Raw genomic sequence first — 22724 nt, forward strand, 5'->3', positions numbered from 1 at the left:
TAAAGCTGTATATGGTTGGCTGTCATCAGGTAAAGCTGTATATGGTTGGCTGTCATCAGGTAAAGCTGTATATGGTTGGCTGTCATCAGGTAAAGCTGTATATGGTTGGCTGTCATCAGGTAAAGCTGTATATGGTTAGCTGTCATCAGGTAAAGGTGTATATGGTTGGCTGTCATCAGGTAAAGGTGTATATGGTTGGCTGTCATCAGGTAAAGCTGTATATGGTTGGCTGTCATCAGGTAAAGCTGTATATGGTTGGCTGTCACCAGGTAAAGCTGTATATGGTTGGCTGTCATCAGGTAAAGCTGTATATGGTTGGCTGTCATCAGGTAAAGCTGTATATGGTTGGCTGTCATCAGGTAAAGCTGTATATGGTTGGCTGTCATCAGGTAAAGCTGTATATGGTTGGCTGTCATCAGGTAAAGCTGTATATGGTTGGCTGTCATCAAGTAAAGGTGTATATGGTTGGCTGTCATCAGGTAAATGTGTATATGGTTGGCTGTCATCAGGTAAAGGTGTATATGGTTGGCTGTCATCAGGTAAAGGTGTATATGGTTGGCTATCATCAGGTAAAGGTGTATATGGTTGGCTGTCATCAGGTAAAGCTGTATATGGTTGGCTGTCATCAGGTAAAGGTGTATATGGTTGGCTGTCATCAGGTAAAGCTGTATATGGTTGGCTGTCATCAGGTAAAGCTGTATATGGTTGGCTGTCATCAGGTAAAGCTGTATATGGTTGGCTGTCATCAGGTAAACCAACCAACTTCAGGAGCAGAGAAAGTGACAATAATGAAATGTTTAATTTTCCTAATGATGGGGCTTTACACTGTTTCACTACTTCTGTTGTTGTTCCTTTTAATCTAAAAATGAGACCAGTCTGTCAGTTCATCATGTGATCAGTGTTTAGTTCTCTGGTTCAGTCTAAATGAGACAAGCCTGTCCGTTCATCATGTGATCAGTGTTTAGTTCTCTGGTTCAGTCTAAATGAGACAAGCCTGTCAGTTCATCATGTGATCAGTGTTTAGTTCTCTGGTTCAGTCTAAATGAGACAAGCCTGTCAGTTCATCATGTGATCAGTGTTTAGTTCTCTGGTTCAGTCTAAAAGGGGACAAGCCTGTCAGTTCATCATGTGGTCAGTGTTTAGTTCTCTGGTTCAGTCTAAATGAGACAAGCCTGTCAGTTCATCATGTGATCAGTGTTTAGTTCTCTGGTTCAGTCTAAATGAGACAAGCCTGTCAGTGCATCATGTGATCATTGTTTAGTTCTCTGGTTCAGTCTAAATGAGACAAGCCTGTCAGTTCATCATGTGATCAGTGTTTAGTTCTCTGGTTCAGTCTAAAAGGGGACAAGCCTGTCAGTTCATCATGTGATCAGTGTTTAGTTCTCTGGTTCAGTCTAAATGAGACAAGCCTGTCAGTTCATCATGTGATCAGTGTTTAGTTCTCTGGTTCAGTCTAAATGAGACAAGCCTGTCCGTTCATCATGTGATCAGTGTTTAGTTCTCTGGTTCAGTCTAAATGAGACAAGCCTGTCAGTTCATCATGTGATCAGTGTTTAGTTCTCTGGTTCAGTCTAAATGAGACAAGCCTGTCAGTTCATCATGTGATCAGTGTTTAGTTCTCTGGTTCAGTCTAAATGAGACAAGCCTGTCAGTTCATCATGTGATCAGTGTTTAGTTCTCTGGTTCAGTCTAAATGAGACAAGCCTGTCAGTTCATCATGTGATCAGTGTTTAGTTCTCTGGTTCAGTCTAAATGAGACAAGCCTGTCCGTTCATCATGTGATCAGTGTTTAGTTCTCTGGTTCAGTCTAAATGAGACAAGCCTGTCCGTTCATCATGTGATCAGTGTTTAGTTCTCTGGTTCAGTCTAAAAGGGGACAAGGAAAACAACGTTGAGAAACATGACGGTCTGAAACAGAACCAGCATTAACTGGTGTCATTTGCTTAAGCACATGAAATATGCAAATGGTGTGAATTATACCCCACAATGAGAGAATATCTTTAGCACAGAACACAAGTGTGTAAAAAAAAATATGAACCAAATGTGTGATGAGAGGATACTATTGAGATAATACAGCTATTTTACAGGGGAGACAAATCCATCCTCTGGCTAGAAGCAGTATGGCACAGCAGACGACTAGAAGTTGTCTGAATTCTTCCAGACTGGACTGAACCGAGCCCTGCTACCTGCTCCTTGAACCCAAGAACTCCGGAATCCTGTCCCACCTATAGAACCCAGAGCCGGTTGGCGTCACATTCCATCAGCACGGCTCGTTACCTCTGACCCGAGGGAAGTTTCTGGGTTGGACTTAAGACTTGGACCTGCTCATCTCGTTATCCTTTCTACCAAAGTGGCCTACACACTGTACTGGTATGAAGGGACCAGAACCTAGTCCAATCTGAGCTGCACATCTTTAGACCACCCATACGTTAACATGTATGCAGGCATGACTGACACAAAGCTGTCTGCTAAACGGTATATTACATGATGATATCCTCAGCACTCGTCTAAATGAGAGGTGATCACAGCGTTGAGGTTATAACACATATTTATCATCACACCCACTAGCAGAGTCCAGTTTAGCTGGCCATAAAACAACCCTTTAGATGTCAGAGTCCCTTCCCAGTTTCACTACTGCTCTGCTAAGAAGCTCCTTGTACAGAGAGTTTAGATGCCCATCAGATGTGTCTGCTTACCAGGAGCTGGTTATAAGTTCTTTAAAGTCCTGGGAGTCAAAACTATCCAATAGAGAAGCACCAGTCAGTGGAGCTGTTATCAGACAGGTCTGGTTTCAGGACAGATGATGATCTCTCTAGGTTCAGTAGAGCGGTTATCAGACAGGTCTGGTTTCAGGACAGATGATGATCTCTCTAGGTTCAGTAGAGCTGTTATCAGACAGGTTTCAGGACAGATGATCGCTCTCTAGGTTCAGTAGAGCTGTTATCAGACAGGTCTGGTTTCAAAACAGATGATGCGCTCTCTAGGTTCAGTAGAGCTGTTATCAGACAGGTTTCAGGACAGATGATCTCTCTCTAGGTTCAGTAGAGCTGTTATCAGACAGGTTTCAGGACAGATGATCTCTCTAGGTTCAGTAGAGCTGTTATCAGACAGGTTTCAGGACAGATGATCTCTCTCTAGGTTCAGTAGAGCTGTTATCAGACAGGTTTCAGGACAGATGATCTCTCTCTAGGTTCAGTAGAGCTGTTATCAGACAGGTCTGGTTTCAGGACAGATGATCTCTCTCTAGGTTCAGTAGAGCTGTTATCAGACAGGTTTCAGGACAGATATGCGCTCTCTAGGTTCAGTAGAGCTGTTATCAGACAGGTTTCAGGACAGATGAAGATCTCTCTAGGTTCAGTAGAGCTGTTATCAGACAGGTCTGGTTTCAGGACAGATGATGCGCTCTCTAGGTTCAGTAGAGCTGTTATCAGACAGGTTTCAGGACAGATGATCTCTCTCTAGGTTCAGTAGAGCTGTTATCAGACAGGTTTCAGGACAGATGATCTCTCTCTAGGTTCAGTTGAGCTGTTATCAGACAGGTTTCAGGACAGATGATCTCTCTCTAGGTTCAGTAGAGCTGTTATCAGACAGGTTTCAGGACAGATGATCTCTCTAGGGGTTCAGTAGAGCTGTTATCAGACAGGTTTCAGGACAGATGATCTCTCTCTAGGTTCAGTAGAGCTGTTATCAGACAGGTCTGGTTTCAGGACAGATGAGGCTCTCTCTAGGTTCAGTAGAGCTGTTATCAGACAGGTCTGGTTTCAGGACAGATGATGCTCTCTAGGTTCAGTAGAGCTGTTATCAGACAGGTTTCAGGACAGATGATGCTCTCTCTAGGTTCAGTAGAGCTGTTATCAGACAGGTTTCAGGACAGATGATCTCTCTAGGTTCAGTTGAGCTGTTATCAGACAGGTTTCAGGACAGATGATCTCTCTCTAGGTTCAGTAGAGCTGTTATCAGACAGGTCTGGTTTCAGGACAGATGATGCTCTCTAGGTTCAGTAGAGCTGTTATCAGACAGGTTTCAGGACAGATGATGCTCTCTCTAGGTTCAGTAGAGCTGTTATCAGACAGGTTTCAGGACAGATGATCTCTCTCTAGGTTCAGTAGAGCTGTTATCAGACAGGTTTCAGGACATATGATCTCTCTAGGGGTTCAGTAGAGCTGTTATCAGACAGGTTTCAGGACAGATGATCTCTCTAGGGGTTCAGTAGAGCTGTTATCAGACAGGTTTCAGGACAGATGATCTCTTTAGGGGTTTAATACCTCTTCTCTGACCGATGAGCTGAGGTACCTGTTTTGATGATGGCGGTGAGCCTTAAAGCAGCAGAATTCCCTCAGAGCAGACTGTGTGGGTGATAAACCCTTTGATATGTTATTGGCTGATAACAGAAGCCCTTATATGGCTGTTAGACACCATAATAATGGAGGCTATGGTAAAGCATGGGGACTCAACACAAACCACAATGCCCACACCATCAGTAGTTGGGTTCATGCTTGGCCGCTGTCACCATTGTCCCCTCACCCGCAGCGTGGTCCTGCGCAGCGTGTCCTGCGTAGGGGCCTTGCTCCGAGGTTAGAGTAGAAAGGCATTCCTCTGCCTCCCACAGAGTTGGGCTCCAGTCAGTCTGCCTCCCACAGAGTTGGGCTCCAGTCAGTCTGCCTCCCACAGAGTTGGGCTCCAGTCAGTCTGCCTCCCACAGAGTTGGGCTCCAGTCAGTCTGCCTCCCACAGAGTTGGGCTCCAGTCAGTCTGCCTCCCACAGAGTTGGGCTCCAGTCAGTCTGCCTCCCACAGAGTTGGGCTCCAGTCAGTCTGCCTCCCACAGAGTTGGGCTCCAGTCAGTCTGCGTCCCACAGAGTTGGGCTCCAGTCAGTCTGCGTCCCACAGAGTTGGGCTCCAGTCAGTCTGCCTCCCACAGAGTTGGGCTCCAGTCAGTCTGCCTCCCACAGAGTTGGGCTCCAGTCAGTCTGCCTCCCACAGAGTTGGGCTCCAGTCAGTCTGCCTCCCACAGAGTTGGGCTCCAGTCAGTCTGCCTCCCACAGAGTTGGGCTCCAGTCAGTCTGCCTCCCACAGAGTTGGGCTCCAGTCAGTCTGCCTCCCACAGAGTTGGGCTCCAGTCAGTCTGCCACCCAAAGAGTTGGGCTCCAGTCAGTCTGCCTCCCACAGAGTTAGGCTCCAGTCAGTCTGCCTCCCACAGAGTTAGGCTCCAGTCAGTCTGCCTCCCACAGAGTTGGGCTCCAGTCAGTCTGCCTCCCACAGAGTTGGGCTCCAGTCAGTCTGCCTCCCACAGAGTTGGGCTCCAGTCAGTCTGCCTCCCACAGAGTTGGGCTCCAGTCAGTCTGCCTCCCACAGAGTTGGGCTCCAGTCAGTCTGCCTCCCACAGAGTTGGGCTCCAGTCAGTCTGCCTCCCACAGAGTTGGGCTCCAGTCAGTCTGCCTCCCACAGAGTTGGGCTCCAGTCAGTCTGCCTCCCACAGAGTTGGGCTCCAGTCAGTCTGCCTCCCACAGAGTTGGGCTCCAGTCAGTCTGCCTCCCACAGAGTTGGGCTCCAGTCAGTCTGCCACCCAAAGAGTTGGGCTCCAGTCAGTCTGCCTCCCACAGAGTTAGGCTCCAGTCAGTCTGCCTCCCACAGAGTTAGGCTCCAGTCAGTCTGCCTCCCACAGAGTTGGGCTCCAGTCAGTCTGCCTCCCACAGAGTTGGGCTCCAGTCAGTCTGCCTCCCACAGAGTTGGGCTCCAGTCAGTCTGCCTCCCACAGAGTTGGGCTCCAGTCAGTCTGCCTCCCACAGAGTTGGGCTCCAGTCAGTCTGCCTCCCACAGAGTTGGGTCCCAGTCAGTCTGCCTCCCACAGAGTTGGGTCCAGTGGGTTCTTCTCAGGGAGGGAACGTAGCCTTGGAGTAGTGGGCACAACTGACAACAACGTCTGTTGTTGTGGGACTGGGAACATGATGACGGGTGCTCAGACTCAAGGATCTTTCTCAAAAACATCTCCTCGCTACTTATCAAACAGCACTGGAGGAGAAGATCTGAGGCTCTCCATAACTTGGCCAGGAGAGAGGACCGGAGGAACTGGGGGTAAAGACTTGACACAGAGACTGTCAGCATATTTCCTGAGCCTTCTCCTGACTCCTGTATGTTTGTCTGTCTGACTAACAGGCTGGAGGAGAAGATCTGAGGCTCTCCATAACTTGGCCAGGAGAGAGGACCGGAGGAACTGGGGGTAAAGACTTGACAAAGAGACTGTCAGCATATTTCCTGAGCCTTCTCCTGACTCCTGTATGTTTGTCTGTCTGACTAACAGGCTGGATCATTATGAAGGGAACCTCGGAGATGATCACAACACACAGAGATGCTTGCTAACTGAGGGTTTTATGTCCCTGGCTGTCTGCCCTGTCTCTGGTCCCAGAGAACACTGTAGGTCCATTGTTCCTTCCCACACAAGTGTCAACTAACCAACATGGTTCGTCCTGGGCAGCTTCTGAAAAGGCAATCAATTTACTATATAAACACCCTACTTTTTGACCAGGGCCCACAGGGTAGTGCACTACATAGGGAATAGGGGTCCATTGGGGACACATCCCTGATTGTATCCCCCCCCATTCCCAGAGAACTGAAGGAAAACTCAGAACTCTTCAGGCACCAGATCAAGGTGGCCTGCTCGGGTCTTTGGCACCAACAATTCCGCAGGGAGCCAACGGCTCCAATGTGGCCTCTGATTAACAAATGGAAGGAGTCCCAGGCAGAGGTTGTGTCCCAAATGCACCCTATCCCCTGAGTTCCATATTCTCCTTTCATAGGAGCCCTGGTCAAAAGTAGTGCACTATATAGGGAATAGGGTGCCATTTGGAACACAAGCAGAGTGAAATCTCTATTGAACTCTGAGACCTGGGTTATGAATGCCTTGTTCTGCTCTTCTCTATGGATATCCTGTCTAGATGGTCCGGGTTAGATGTCATCCTGTCTAGATAGAAGGCTTAAATCTAACCTGGTCTCTATGTGATCAGTCACATAGCAGGCCCAGGATTCAGAGGAGTTCATCTCGTAGAGACCACTGTTAGGATGTTCCATATCTGGATGTAGTAATGTCACCATGTGACTCCTCTCTATTCACTGTAACTAAGAGTGAATGAGTCATGTCCACTTCCCTATAAACCACCCAACCAGACACACATTTAACCAAACCGTTACTGAGGAAAAGCAGAAACGCCAAAAGATCAGCTTTGAAAATAATGTCATAGCAACAGAAACATAAGCTTAGATGACTGCAACGAAGCCGTTCACCCCCACATGAATCCAGACCACAGAGAGCCAAGGAGTCTGGATTCAACCTCTACGGGTTTTACTGACTAAGTGACAACTGACGAATCAGTCACCTCATAATAGGGGGTCAAAGGTTGCAACATGCTGGTAGCATCACTTACGTCTTTGTCTGATGGATGAGGGAACATGGATGTCTGGCCATAATACACAGTGTCGTCGGGGTAGTCACTCTCCACCCCTTCTACAAACCTCTTTCTGGTAGCACTAAACATGCTGTTAGTCACCTGTAGAGGGGAGGAAAGGAGGAAAGCGTTTAGGACACAGGTCACCAACTGGTCGATCGCCATCCACAAGGCATTCCTAGTCGATCACCAAACATTTCTGGACAAAAGACAACGATGAAGACATGAGCTACATTTATATTATTATTTGTGTTGCCCGGTTGGCGGTGGGTGCACTTGATTCAGAAGCCCGGTTGGCGGTGGGTGCACTTGATTCAGAAGCCCTGTTGGCGGTGGGCGCACTTGATTCAGAAGCCCGGTTGGCGGTGGGTGCACTTGATTCAGAAGCCCTGTTGGCGGTGGGCGCACTTGATTCAGAAGCCCGGTTGGCGGTGGGTGCACTTGATTCAGAAGCCCTGTTGGCAGTGGGCGCACTTGATTCAGAAGCCCGGTTGGCGGTGGGTGCACTTGATTCAGAAGCCCTGTTGGCAGTGGGCGCACTTGATTCAGAAGCCCTGTTGGCAGTGGGCGCACTTGATTCAGAAGCCCGGTTGGCGGTGGGTGCACTTGATTCAGAAGCCCTGTTGGCAGTGGGCGCACTTGATTCAGAAGCCCTGTTGGCAGTGGGCGCACTTGATTCAGAAGCCCTGTTGGCGGTGGGTGCACTAGATTCAGAAGCCCTGTTGGCGGTGGGTGCACTAGATTCAGAAGCCCTGTTGGCGGTGGGTGCACTTGATTCAGAAGCCCTGTTGGCGGTGGGTGCACTTGATTCAGAAGCCCTGTTGGCGGTGAGTGCACTTGATTCAGAAGCCCTGTTGGCGGTGGGTGCACTTGATTCAGAAGCCCTGTTGGCGGTGGGGTGCACTTGATTCAGAAGCCCTGTTGGCAGTGGGTGCACTTGATTCAGAAGCCCTGTTGGCAGTGGGTGCACTTGATTCAGAAGCCCTGTTGGCAGTGGGGTGCACTTGATTCAAAGGCGGTGGGTGCACTTGATTCAGAAGCCCTGTTGGCGGTGGGTGCACTTGATTCAGAAGCCCTGTTGGCGGTGGGTGCACTTGATTCAGAAGCCATGTTGGCGGTGGGTGCACTTGATTCAGAAGCCATGTTGGCGGTGGGTGCACTTGATTCAGAAGCCCTGTTGGCGGTGGGTGCACTTGATTCAGAAGCCCTGTTGGCGGTGGGTGCACTTGATTCAGAAGCCCTGTTGGCGGTGGGTGCACTTGATTCAGAAGCCCTGTTGGCGGTGGGTGCACTTGATTCAGAAGCCCTGTTGGCGGTGGGTGCACTTGATTCAGAAGCCCTGTTGGCGGTGGGTGCACTCGATTCAGAAGCCCTGTTGGCGGTGGGTGCACTCGATTCAGAAGCCCTGTTGGCGGTGGGTGCACTCGATTCAGAAGCCCTGTTGGCGGTGGGTGCACTCGATTCAGAAGCCCTGTTGGCGGTGGGTGCACTTGATTCTGAAGCCCTGTTGGCGGTGGGTGCACTCGATTCAGAAGCCCTGTTGGCGGTGGGTGCACTCGATTCAGAAGCCCTGTTGGCGGTGGGTGCACTCGATTCAGAAGCCCTGTTGGCGGTGGGTGCACTCGATTCAGAAGCCCTGTTGGCGGTGGGTGCACTCGATTCAGAAGCCCTGTTGGCGGTGGGTGCACTCGATTCAGAAGCCCTGTTGGCGGTGGGTGCACTTGATTCTGAAGCCCTGAGCACCTGATAGGCCAAGTGTTCCCATGTTCAACCATTTAAATTTGTCTAAAAACACAAACTCGTCCTACCCGGCGGACTGGGAGATCTGTGGCTAAATCAAGTGGGCCCGCTGCACTGGCCAATCGGATAGCTCAAAAATCACCATGCCGACATCTTCCACAGCAACGTTTGATACTAGCCTACGTGAGATTTCATACCTTTTAAAACCATAAAGAGACTGTCAAAGAATACAGCAAAGAGCTGCTGTTTTTATGACTTCATGTTAAAGTTAATATTCAACAGTATTACAGAACATAAAAGCTCTTCTCCCGACTTCCACTCGCCCTGCAGCTGAAATGAATGAGTAGCCGTGTGTATCGACAGCCCTTCCTTTTTCTTATTATTAGCAGCTCGTCTATTTTAATATCAAGGAATCTTTCACTTTCTCTGGTCATGAATTTGTGCGATGCAGTGTGACTCAAGTTCCACGTGTAAGACAGTGTATCCCCTCCTCTCTGGTCAGACTCACCGGAGGAAAGGAAAACCAGAGCAGGGATCCTCCTCTGCTGCTCTCTCTCTCTCTCTGCTGAGACTAATGATGTGTTCAAAACAACGGAGAACTCGGAAATCTCAGACTTCAGTGTGTTCAAGACAACTGGGAAGGACGAGATCTGACTGGGAAAAAAACGTTTTTGAACGGTCATCCAAGTCGGACAACCTGAAGATCACGGACGTCATGATACGCTCAGCTCTGCCGAGCGACTGCTACACCAACTGTTGTGTTGTCATGATACGCTCAGCTCTGCCGAGCTACTGCTACACCAACTGTTGTGTTGTCATGATACGCTCAGCTCTGCCGAGCAACTGCTACACCAACTGTTGTGTTGTCATGATACCCTCAGCTCTGCCGAGCAACTGCTACACCAACTGTTGTGTTGTCATGATACCCTCAGCTCTGCCGAGCTACTGCTACACCAACTGTTGTGTTGTCATGATACCCTCAGCTCTGCCGAGCTACTGCTACACCAACTGTTGTGTTGTCATGATACCCTCAGCTCTGCCGAGCGACTGCTACACCAACTGTTGTGTTGTCATGATACCCTCAGCTCTGCCGAGCGACTGCTACACCAACTGTTGTGTTGTCATGATACCCTCAGCTCTGCCGAGCTACTGCTACACCAACTGTTGTGTTGTCATGATACCCTCAGCTCTGCCGAGCTACTGCTACACCAACTGTTGTGTTGTCATGATACCCTCAGCTCTGCCGAGCTACTGCTACACCAACTGTTGTGTTGTCATGATACCCTCAGCTCTGCCGAGCTACTGCTACACCAACTGTTGTGTTGTCATGATACCCTCAGCTCTGCCGAGCGACTGCTACACCAACTGTTGTGTTGTCATGATACCCTCAGCTCTGCCGAGCTACTGCTACACCAACTGTTGTGTTGTCATGATACCCTCAGCTCTGCCGAGCTACTGCTACACCAACTGTTGTGTTGTCATGATACCCTCAGCTCTGCCGAGCTACTGCTACACCAACTGTTGTGTTGTCATGATACCCTCAGCTCTGCCGAGCTACTGCTACACCAACTGTTGTGTTGTCATGATACCCTCAGCTCTGCCGAGCTACTGCTACACCAACTGTTGTGTTGTCATGATACCCTCAGCTCTGCCGAGCTACTGCTACACCAACTGTTGTGTTGTCATGATACCCTCAGCTCTGCCGAGCTACTGCTACACCAACTGTTGTGTTGTCATGATACCCTCAGCTCTGCCGAGCTACTGCTACACCAACTGTTGTGTTGTCATGATACCCTCAGCTCTGCCGAGCTACTGCTACACCAACTGTTGTGTTGTCATGATACCCTCAGCTCTGCCGAGCTACTGCTACACCAACTGTTGTGTTGTCATGATACCCTCAGCTCTGCCGAGCTACTGCTACACCAACTGTTGTGTTGTCATGATACCCTCAGCTCTGCCGAGCTACTGCTACACCAAATGTTGTGTTGTCATGATACCCTCAGCTCTGCCGAGCAACTGCTACACCAACTGTTGTGTTGTCATGATACCCTCAGCTCTGCCGAGCTACTGCTACACCAACTGTTGTGTTGTCATGATACCCTCAGCTCTGCCGAGCTACTGCTACACCAACTGTTGTGTTGTCATGATACCCTCAGCTCTGCCGAGCTACTGCTACACCAACTGTTGTGTTGTCATGATACCCTCAGCTCTGCCGAGCTACTGCTACACCAACTGTTGTGTTGTCATGATACCCTCAGCTCTGCCGAGCTACTGCTACACCAACTGTTGTGTTGTCATGATACCCTCAGCTCTGCCGAGCTACTGCTACACCAACTGTTGTGTTGTCATGATACCCTCAGCTCTGCCGAGCTACTGCTACACCAACTGTTGTGTTGTCATGATACCCTCAGCTCTGCCGAGCTACTGCTACACCAACTGTTGTGTTGTCATGATACCCTCAGCTCTGCCGAGCTACTGCTACACCAACTGTTGTGTTGTCATGATACCCTCAGCTCTGCCGAGCTACTGCTACACCAACTGTTGTGTTGTCATGATACCCTCAGCTCTGCCGAGCTACTGCTACACCAACTGTTGTGTTGTCATGATACCCTCAGCTCTGCCGAGCTACTGCTACACCAACTGTTGTGTTGTCATGATACCCTCAGCTCTGCCGAGCTACTGCTACACCAACTGTTGTGTTGTCATGATACCCTCAGCTCTGCCGAGCTACTGCTACACCAACTGTTGTGTTGTCATGATACCCTCAGCTCTGCCGAGCTACTGCTACACCAACTGTTGTGTTGTCATGATACCCTCAGCTCTGCCGAGCTACTGCTACACCAACTGTTGTGTTGTCATGATACCCTCAGCTCTGCCGAGCAACTGCTACACCAACTGTTGTGTTGTCATGATACCCTCAGCTCTGCCGAGCTACTGCTACACCAACTGTTGTGTTGTCATGATACCCTCAGCTCTGCCGAGCAACTGCTACACCAACTGTTGTGTTGTCATGATACCCTCAGCTCTGCCGAGCTACTGCTACACCAACTGTTGTGTTGTCATGATACCCTCAGCTCTGCCGAGCGACTGCTACACCAACTGTTGTGTTGTCATGATACCCTCAGCTCTGCCGAGCTACTGCTACACCAACTGTTGTGTTGTCATGATACCCTCAGCTCTGCCGAGCGACTGCTACACCAACTGTTGTGTTGTCATGATACCCTCAGCTCTGCCGAGCTACTGCTACACCAACTGTTGTGTTGTCATGATACCCTCAGCTCTGCCGAGCTACTGCTACACCAACTGTTGTGTTGTCATGATACCCTCAGCTCTGCCGAGCTACTGCTACACCAACTGTTGTGTTGTCATGATACCCTCAGCTCTGCCGAGCTACTGCTACACCAACTGTTGTGTTGTCATGATACCCTCAGCTCTGCCGAGCTACTGCTACACCAACTGTTGTGTTGTCATGATACCCTCAGCTCTGCCGAGCTACTGCTACACCAACTGTTGTGTTGTCATGATACCCTCAGCTCTGCCGAGCGACTGCTACACCAACTGTTGTGTTGTCATGATACCCTCAGCTCTGCCGAGCTACTGCTACACCAACTGTTGTGTTGTCATGATACCCTCAGCTCTGCCGAGCTACTGCTACACCAACTGTTGTGTTGTCATGATACGCTCAGCTCTGCCGAGCTACTGCTACACCAACTGTTGTGTTGTCATGATACCCTCAGCTCTGCCGAGCTACTGCTACACCAACTGTTGTGTTGTCATGATACCCTCAGCTCTGCCGAGCTACTGCTACACCAACTGTTGTGTTGTCATGATACCCTCAGCTCTGCCGAGCTACTGCTACACCAACTGTTGTGTTGTCATGATACCCTCAGCTCTGCCGAGCTACTGCTACACCAACTGTTGTGTTGTCATGATACCCTCAGCTCTGCCGAGCTACTGCTACACCAACTGTTGTGTTGTCATGATACCCTCAGCTCTGCCGAGCTACTGCTACACCAACTGTTGTGTTGTCATGATACCCTCAGCTCTGCCGAGCTACTGCTACACCAACTGTTGTGTTGTCATGATACCCTCAGCTCTGCCGAGCGACTGCTACACCAACTGTTGTGTTGTCATGATACCCTCAGCTCTGCCGAGCTACTGCTACACCAACTGTTGTGTTGTCATGATACCCTCAGCTCTGCCGAGCGACTGCTACACCAACTGTTGTGTTGTCATGATACCCTCAGCTCTGCCGAGCGACTGCTACACCAACTGTTGTGTTGTCATGATACCCTCAGCTCTGCCGAGCTACTGCTACACCAACTGTTGTGTTGTCATGATACTCTCAGCTCTGCCGAGCTACTGCTACACCAACTGTTGTGTTGTCATGATACCCTCAGCTCTGCCGAGCTACTGCTACACCAACTGTTGTGTTGTCATGATACCCTCAGCTCTGCCGAGCTACTGCTACACCAACTGTTGTGTTGTCATGATACCCTCAGCTCTGCCGAGCTACTGCTACACCAACTGTTGTGTTGTCATGATACCCTCAGCTCTGCCGAGCTACTGCTACACCAACTGTTGTGTTGTCATGATACCCTCAGCTCTGCCGAGCTACTGCTACACCAACTGTTGTGTTGTCATGATACGCTCAGCTCTGCCGAGCTACTGCTACACCAACTGTTGTGTTGTCATGATACCCTCAGCTCTGCCGAGCGACTGCTACACCAACTGTTGTGTTGTCATGATACCCTCAGCTCTGCCGAGCTACTGCTACACCAACTGTTGTGTTGTCATGATACCCTCAGCTCTGCCGAGCTACTGCTACACCAACTGTTGTGTTGTCATGATACCCTCAGCTCTGCCGAGCTACTGCTACACCAACTGTTGTGTTGTCATGATACCCTCAGCTCTGCCGAGCTACTGCTACACCAACTGTTGTGTTGTCATGATACCCTCAGCTCTGCCGAGCTACTGCTACACCAACTGTTGTGTTGTCATGATACCCTCAGCTCTGCCGAGCTACTGCTACACCAACTGTTGTGTTGTCATGATACCCTCAGCTCTGCCGAGCTACTGCTACACCAACTGTTGTGTTGTCATGATACCCTCAGCTCTGCCGAGCGACTGCTACACCAACTGTTGTGTTGTCATGATACCCTCAGCTCTGCCGAGCTACTGCTACACCAACTGTTGTGTTGTCATGATACCCTCAGCTCTGCCGAGCGACTGCTACACCAACTGTTGTGTTGTCATGATACCCTCAGCTCTGCCGAGCGACTGCTACACCAACTGTTGTGTTGTCATGATACCCTCAGCTCTGCCGAGCTACTGCTACACCAACTGTTGTGTTGTCATGATACCCTCAGCTCTGCCGAGCTACTGCTACACCAACTGTTGTGTTGTCATGATACCCTCAGCTCTGCCGAGCTACTGCTACACCAACTGTTGTGTTGTCATGATACCCTCAGCTCTGCCGAGCTACTGCTACACCAACTGTTGTGTTGTCATGATACCCTCAGCTCTGCCGAGCTACTGCTACACCAACTGTTGTGTTGTCATGATACCCTCAGCTCTGCCGAGCTACTGCTACACCAACTGTTGTGTTGTCATGATACCCTCAGCTCTGCCGAGCTACTGCTACACCAACTGTTGTGTTGTCATGATACGCTCAGCTCTGCCGAGCTACTGCTACACCAACTGTTGTGTTGTCATGATACCCTCAGCTCTGCCGAGCGACTGCTACACCAACTGTTGTGTTGTCATGATACCCTCAGCTCTGCCGAGCTACTGCTACACCAACTGTTGTGTTGTCATGATACCCTCAGCTCTGCCGAGCTACTGCTACACCAACTGTTGTGTTGTCATGATACCCTCAGCTCTGCCGAGCTACTGCTACACCAACTGTTGTGTTGTCATGAAACCCTCAGCTCTGCCGAGCTACTGCTACACCAACTGTTGTGTTGTCATGATACCCTCAGCTCTGCCGAGCTACTGCTACACCAACTGTTGTGTTGTCATGATACCCTCAGCTCTGCCGAGCTACTGCTACACCAACTGTTGTGTTGTCATGATACCCTCAGCTCTGCCGAGCTACTGCTACACCAACTGTTGTGTTGTCATGATACCCTCAGCTCTGCCGAGCTACTGCTACACCAACTGTTGTGTTGTCATGATACCCTCAGCTCTGCCGAGCTACTGCTACACCAACTGTTGTGTTGTCATGATACCCTCAGCTCTGCCGAGCTACTGCTACACCAACTGTTGTGTTGTCATGATACCCTCAGCTCTGCCGAGCTACTGCTACACCAACTGTTGTGTTGTCATGATACCCTCAGCTCTGCCGAGCGACTGCTACACCAACTGTTGTGTTGTCATGATACCCTCAGCTCTGCCGAGCTACTGCTACACCAACTGTTGTGTTGTCATGATACCCTCAGCTCTGCCGAGCGACTGCTACACCAACTGTTGTGTTGTCATGATACCCTCAGCTCTGCCGAGCGACTGCTACACCAACTGTTGTGTTGTCATGATACCCTCAGCTCTGCCGAGCTACTGCTATACCCTCAGCTCTGCCGAGCTACTGCTACACCAACTGTTGTGTTGTCATGATACCCTCAGCTCTGCCGAGCTACTGCTACACCAACTGTTGTGTTGTCATGATACCCTCAGCTCTGCCGAGCTACTGCTACACCAACTGTTGTGTTGTCATGATACCCTCAGCTCTGCCGAGCTACTGCTACACCAACTGTTGTGTTGTCATGATACCCTCAGCTCTGCCGAGCTACTGCTACACCAACTGTTGTGTTGTCATGATACCCTCAGCTCTGCCGAGCTACTGCTACACCAACTGTTGTGTTGTCATGATACGCTCAGCTCTGCCGAGCTACTGCTACACCAACTGTTGTGTTGTCATGATACCCTCAGCTCTGCCGAGCGACTGCTACACCAACTGTTGTGTTGTCATGATACGCTCAGCTCTGCCGAGCTACTGCTACACCAACTGTTGTGTTGTCATGATACCCTCAGCTCTGCCGAGCTACTGCTACACCAACTGTTGTGTTGTCATGATACGCTCAGCTCTGCCGAGCTACTGCTTCACCAACTGTTGTGTTGTCATGATACCCTCAGCTCTGCCGAGCGACTGCTACACCAACTGTTGTGTTGTCATGATACCCTCAGCTCTGCCGAGCTACTGCTACACCAACTGTTGTGTTGTCATGATACCCTCAGCTCTGCCGAGCTACTGCTTCACCAACTGTTGTGTTGTCATGATACCCTCAGCTCTGCCGAGCTACTGCTACACCAACTGTTGTGTTGTCATGATACCCTCAGCTCTGCCGAGCTACTGCTACACCAACTGTTGTGTTGTCCTGATACCCTCAGCTCTGCCGAGCTACTGCTACACCAACTGTTGTGTTGTCATGATACCCTCAGCTCTGCCGAGCTACTGCTACACCAACTGTTGTGTTGTCATGATACCCTCAGCTCTGCCGAGCGACTGCTACACCAACTGTTGTGTTGTCATGATACCCTCAGCTCTGCCGAGCTACTGCTACACCAACTGTTGTGTTGTCATGATACCCTCAGCTCTGCCGAGCTACTGCTACACCAACTGTTGTGTTGTCATGATACCCTCAGCTCTGCCGAGCGACTGCTACACCAACTGTTGTGTTGTCATGATACCCTCAGCTCTGCCGAGCTACTGCTACACCAACTGTTGTGTTGTCATGATACCCTCAGCTCTGCCGAGCGACTGCTACACCAACTGTTGTGTTGTCATGATACCCTCAGCTCTGCCGAGCTACTGCTACACCAACTGTTGTGTTGTCATGATACCCTCAGCTCTGCCGAGCGACTGCTACACCAACTGTTGTGTTGTCATGATACCCTCAGCTCTGCCGAGCTACTGCTACACCAACTGTTGTGTTGTCATGATACCCTCAGCTCTGCCGAGCTACTGCTACACCAACTGTTGTGTTGTCATGATACCCTCAGCTCTGCCGAGCTACTGCTACACCAACTGTTGTGTTGTCATGATACCCTCAGCTCTGCCGAGCTACTGCTACACCAACTGTTGTGTTGTCATGATACCCTCAGCTCTGCCGAGCTACTGCTACACCAACTGTTGTGTTTTGAAATATAATACGGCTTGAGAAGAACAAGATTGTCAGGCCAGGCATATGGTGAATATGCTGTGATAATGTATTAGGAATACTGCACCAACCTCATTCCTAAATAACTATTTTTTTAGGAGGTTAATGGTACATTTAAGTCCATTTTAATTGTATATTTAAGATCTTAGACCTTGGCTTTTTGACTGGGAAAGGTTGCTGACCACTGGTTAAGGACAACATGGAGTGACTGACAACGAGTGATGATAGCCAATCACAGTCTGGAGCTGGCCATAAGCCCCTCCTCCCTGTCAAAGTCCTTGCCAATAGGAGCCAGGGGTAGGGGTGAACTCCATGTCCTGGTTGGTCACATAGCTGAGCAGTGCAAGTCATTGATCATAGGAGTTGGATTAGCTGGTTTGTTGACAACAGCTGACCTGACCTACTAGTGCAGCCAGCTTCAGTGAGGTCAGGTTGTCTTATCTTCCTAAAAACACATGGCTCCTGTGGAAGAGGCTCGTCTATCATGAAAGCACAGAGTATCAACCCTCACACACACACACTGCTCATCTAATAGTATTAGCTTTTAGCAGATAAAGTGTTTGGTGCAACGTCACTCTCCTTAGTTTAGGATTATGTAAAGCGTCGGGGGAATAGTGATATTTTTTAAAGTGTTTTTTTAATAACTAGCTGAGCAAAATAACAACCAGCCTAAACGTAGGCCCGGATGCAGTATCTTTGACTTCCCAGATGCCTTCACATTGTATTTTGAAAATATGTTTTCTACATTTCCCTTTTTGAAGCAAACATTCTCCATCTAGCTTTGCAGCACAAACTAGACACGGCGAACCCATTTTACAGTTTAGGCCCAAGACCGTTGGCTAGGCTAACTAACTGAGAGGGATGAGGCCCAGCAAGAGCACGAAACAAAGCTCAACATTGACCAAGTCACCACCAACAAGACCGTTGGCTAGGCTAACTAACTGAGAGGGATGAGGCCCAGCAAGAGCACGAAACAAAGCTCAACATTGACCAAGTCACCACCAACAAGACCGTTGGCTAGGCTAACTAACTGAGAGGGATGAGGCCCAGCAAGAGCACGAAACAAAGCTCAACATTGACCAAGTCACCACCAACAAGACCGTTGGCTAGGCTAACTAACTGAGAGGGATGAGGCCCAGCAAGAGCACGGAACAAAGCTCAACATTGGGGTTGTTGAAGAGAACAGAAAAATGTACTTTGTCTAGCAAATCCAGGCCAGGGACATTGTGGAATACAGTAGGCTGCTGGACGACCTTGAGAGGATGTTTGAAAACCAGCTGTAGGCCTATTGAGTAAACTATTGTACACGGTCAAAATCCAGCATTCCCACACAAAATAAAGGAATAATCCATTAGGAACGACCCAAAACAACATGGTCCACCCTCTGAAGGAACACGAATGGCCTAACTATTTATCTCCCACACCAGCTACCAACAGCCTATGTTATGAACTTACCCCAATATGAAAAACCTTCCCAGACTCTCACCAAGGCGCTCTAAATACACCGACTAGGCCATTTCCATTAGTCTCACAGCACAGCTACTCTGAGTTCATCAGGAGCGTATGTCACTCCAGGATGTCTGAAACTAGACATAACGGACCGACTTTCAAATAACTGCCTTTTTATTGGCCTAAAAATAACATTTTCACAAACATATCTGCCCCCAAAAACGCATTCAAATAACAAGATGTACCCACCAATCCAAAGAGAGGAATAGGCAGGCACTTGAGAGCCTGCTGTGGACAAATCCCATTGTTGGGGGGGTGGGGACAAATCCCATTGTTGGGGGGGTGGGGACAAATCCCATTGTTGGGGGGGCGGGGACAAATCCCATTGTTGGGGGGGCGGGGACAAATCCCATTGTTGGGGGGGCGGGGACAAATCCCATTGTTGGGGGGGCGGGGACAAGTCCCATTGTTGGGGGGGCGGGGACAAGTCCCATTGTTGGGGGGGTGGGGACAAATCCCATTGTTGGGGGGGTGGGGACAAATCCCATTGTTGGGGGGGTGGGGACAAATCCCATTGTTGGGGGGGGGGGGGGGGCGGGGACAAATCCCATTGTTGGGGGGGTGGGGACATTGTTGGGGGGGGCGGGGACAAATCCCATTGTTGGGGGGGGGCGGGGACAAATCCCATTGTTGGGGGGGCGGGGACAAATCCCATTGTTTGGGGGGGGGGGGGGGGGCGGGGACAAATCCCATTGTTGGGGGGGCGGGGACAAATCCCATTGTTGGGGGGGCGGGGACAAATCCCATTGTTGGGGGGGGCGGGGACAAATCCCATTGTTTGGGGGGGGGTGGGGACAAATCCCATTGTTGGGGGGGCGGGGACAAATCCCATTGTTGGGGGGGCGGGGACAAATCCCATTGTTGGGGGGGGGGGGCGGGGACAAATCCCATTGTTGGGGGGGGGGGGGCGGGGACAAATCCCATTGTTGGGGGGGGGGGGGCGGGGACAAATCCCATTGTTGGGGGGGGGGCGGGGACAAATCCCATTGTTGGGGGGTGGGGACAAATCCCATTGTTGGGGATAGGGGACTAATCCCATTGTTGGGGGGGGCGGGGACAAATCCCATTGTTGGGGGAGCGGGGACAAATCCCATTGTTGGGGGGGGGGCGGGGACAAATCCCATTGTTGGGGGGGGGCGGGGACAAATCCCATTGTTGGGGGGGGGGCGGGGACAAATCCCATTGTTGGGGGGGGGGGGGCGGGGACAAATCCCATTGTTGGGGGGGGGGGGCGGGGACAAATCCCATTGTTGGGGGGGTGGGGACAAATCCCATTGTTGGGGGGGTGGGGACAAATCCCATTGTTGGGAGGGGGCGGGGACAAATCCCATTGTTGGGAGGGGGCGGGGACAAATCCCATTGTTGGGGGGGTGGGGACAAATCCCATTGTTGGGGGGGTGGGGACAAATCCCATTGTTGGGGGGGGGGGGCGGGGACAAATCCCATTGTTGGGGGGGTGGGGACAAATCCCATTGTTGGGAGGGGGCGGGGACAAATCCCATTGTTGGGGGGGGGCGGGGACAAATCCCATTGTTGGGGGGGGGCGGGGACAAATCCCATTGTTGGGGGGGGGGGCGGGGACAAATCCCATTGTTGGGGGGGCGGGGACAAATCCCATTGTTGGGGGGGCGGGGACAAATCCCATTGTTGGGGGGGCGGGGACAAATCCCATTGTTGGGGGGGCGGGGACAAATCCCATTGTTTGGGGGGGGGCGGGGACAAATCCCATTGTTTGGGGGGGGCGGGGACAAATCCCATTGTTGGGGGGGCGGGGACAAATCCCATTGTTGGGGGGGCGGGGACAAATCCCATTGTTGGGGGGGGCGGGGACAAATCCCATTGTTGGGGGGGGGGGCGGGGACAAGCATCTGGTCATGACACCCTGTATGTGTGGTGGTGACTAGATGTAGACCAGTCATCAGGACATTAAGGAGTAGGGGGGTAAAGGATGGTGACTAGATGTAGACCAGTCATCAGGACATTAAGGAGTAGGGGGGTAAAGGATGGTGACTAGATGAAGACCAGTCATCAGGACATTAAGGAGTAGGGGGGGGTAAAGGATGGTGACTAGATGTAGACCAGTCATCAGGACATTAAGGAGTAGGGGGGTAAAGGATGGTGACTAGATGAAGACCAGTCATCAGGACATTAAGGAGTAGGGGGGGTAAAGGATGGTGACCAGTCATCAGGACATTAAGGAGTAGGGGGGGTAAAGGATGGTGACTAGATGTAGACCAGTCATCAGGACATTAAGGAGTAGGGGGGTAAAGGATGGTGACTAGATGTAGACCAGTCATCAGGACATTAAGGAGTAGGGGGGGGTAAAGGATGGTGACCAGTCATCAGGACATTAAGGAGTAGGGGGGTAAAGGATGGTGACTAGATGTAGACCAGTCATCAGGACATTAAGGAGTAGGGGGGGTAAAGGATGGTGACTAGATGAAGACCAGCCATCAGGACATTAAGGAGTAGGGGGGTAAAGGATGGTGACTAGATGTAGACCAGTCATCAGGACATTAAGGAGTAGGGGGGTAAAGGATGGTGACTAGATGTAGACCAGTCATCAGGACATTAAGGAGTAGGGGGGTAAAGGATGGTGACCAGTCATCAGGACATTAAGGAGTAGGGGGGTAAAGGATGGTGACTAGATGTAGACCAGTCATCAGGACATTAAGGAGTAGGGGGGTAAAGGATGGTGACTAGATGTAGACCAGTCATCAGGACATTAAGGAGTAGGGGGGGTAAAGGATGGTGACTAGATGTAGACCAGTCATCAGGACATTAAGGAGTAGGGGGGTAAAGGATGGTGACTAGATGTAGACCAGTCATCAGGACATTAAGGAGTAGGGGGGGTAAAGGATGGTGACTAGATGTAGACCAGTCATCAGGACATTAAGGAGTAGGGGGGTAAAGGATGGTGACTAGATGTAGACCAGTCATCAGGACATTAAGGAGTAGGGGGGTAAAGGATGGTGACTAGATGTAGACCAGTCATCAGGACATTAAGGAGTAGGGGGGTAAAGGATGGTGACTAGATGTAGACCAGTCATCAGGACATTAAGGAGTAGGGGGGTAAAGGATGGTGACTAGATGTAGACCAGTCATCAGGACATTAAGGAGTAGGGGGGGTAAAGGATGGTGACTAGATGTAGACCAGTCATCAGGACATTAAGGAGTAGGGGGGTAAAGGATGGTGACTAGATGAAGACCAGTCATCAGGACATTAAGGAGTAGGGGGGGGTAAAGGATGGTGACCAGTCATCAGGACATTAAGGAGTAGGGGGGTAAAGGATGGTGACTAGATGTAGACCAGTCATCAGGACATTAAGGAGTAGGGGGGGTAAAGGATGGTGACTAGATGAAGACCAGCCATCAGGACATTAAGGAGTAGGGGGGTAAAGGATGGTGACTAGATGTAGACCAGTCATCAGGACATTAAGGAGTAGGGGGGTAAAGGATGGTGACTAGATGTAGACCAGTCATCAGGACATTAAGGAGTAGGGGGGTAAAGGATGGTGACCAGTCATCAGGACATTAAGGAGTAGGGGGGTAAAGGATGGTGACTAGATGTAGACCAGTCATCAGGACATTAAGGAGTAGGGGGGTAAAGGATGGTGACTAGATGTAGACCAGTCATCAGGACATTAAGGAGTAGGGGGGGTAAAGGATGGTGACTAGATGTAGACCAGTCATCAGGACATTAAGGAGTAGGGGGGTAAAGGATGGTGACTAGATGTAGACCAGTCATCAGGACATTAAGGAGTAGGGGGGGTAAAGGATGGTGACTAGATGTAGACCAGTCATCAGGACATTAAGGAGTAGGGGGGTAAAGGATGGTGACTAGATGTAGACCAGTCATCAGGACATTAAGGAGTAGGG

The 22724-nt window shown here is 50.4% G+C and overlaps 1 protein-coding gene across 1 annotated transcript in view; it reads right to left on the reverse strand.

The window, feature by feature from the left end:
- Nucleotides 1-22724, reverse strand: part of LOC139395213 (CCR4-NOT transcription complex subunit 2-like) — an 84399-nt gene that overhangs the window by 33700 nt on the left and 27975 nt on the right. The window contains exon 2 of the mRNA XM_071142858.1: nucleotides 7420-7542. Within this exon, the coding sequence (XP_070998959.1) occupies nucleotides 7420-7542 (123 nt within the window). The remainder of the gene's footprint in view (nucleotides 1-7419; nucleotides 7543-22724) is intronic.

The sequence above is a fragment of the Oncorhynchus clarkii genome, unplaced genomic scaffold, assembly GCF_045791955.1.
Source record: "Oncorhynchus clarkii lewisi isolate Uvic-CL-2024 unplaced genomic scaffold, UVic_Ocla_1.0 unplaced_contig_798_pilon_pilon, whole genome shotgun sequence".
In the NCBI taxonomy this organism is placed as follows: Eukaryota; Metazoa; Chordata; class Actinopteri; order Salmoniformes; family Salmonidae; genus Oncorhynchus; species Oncorhynchus clarkii.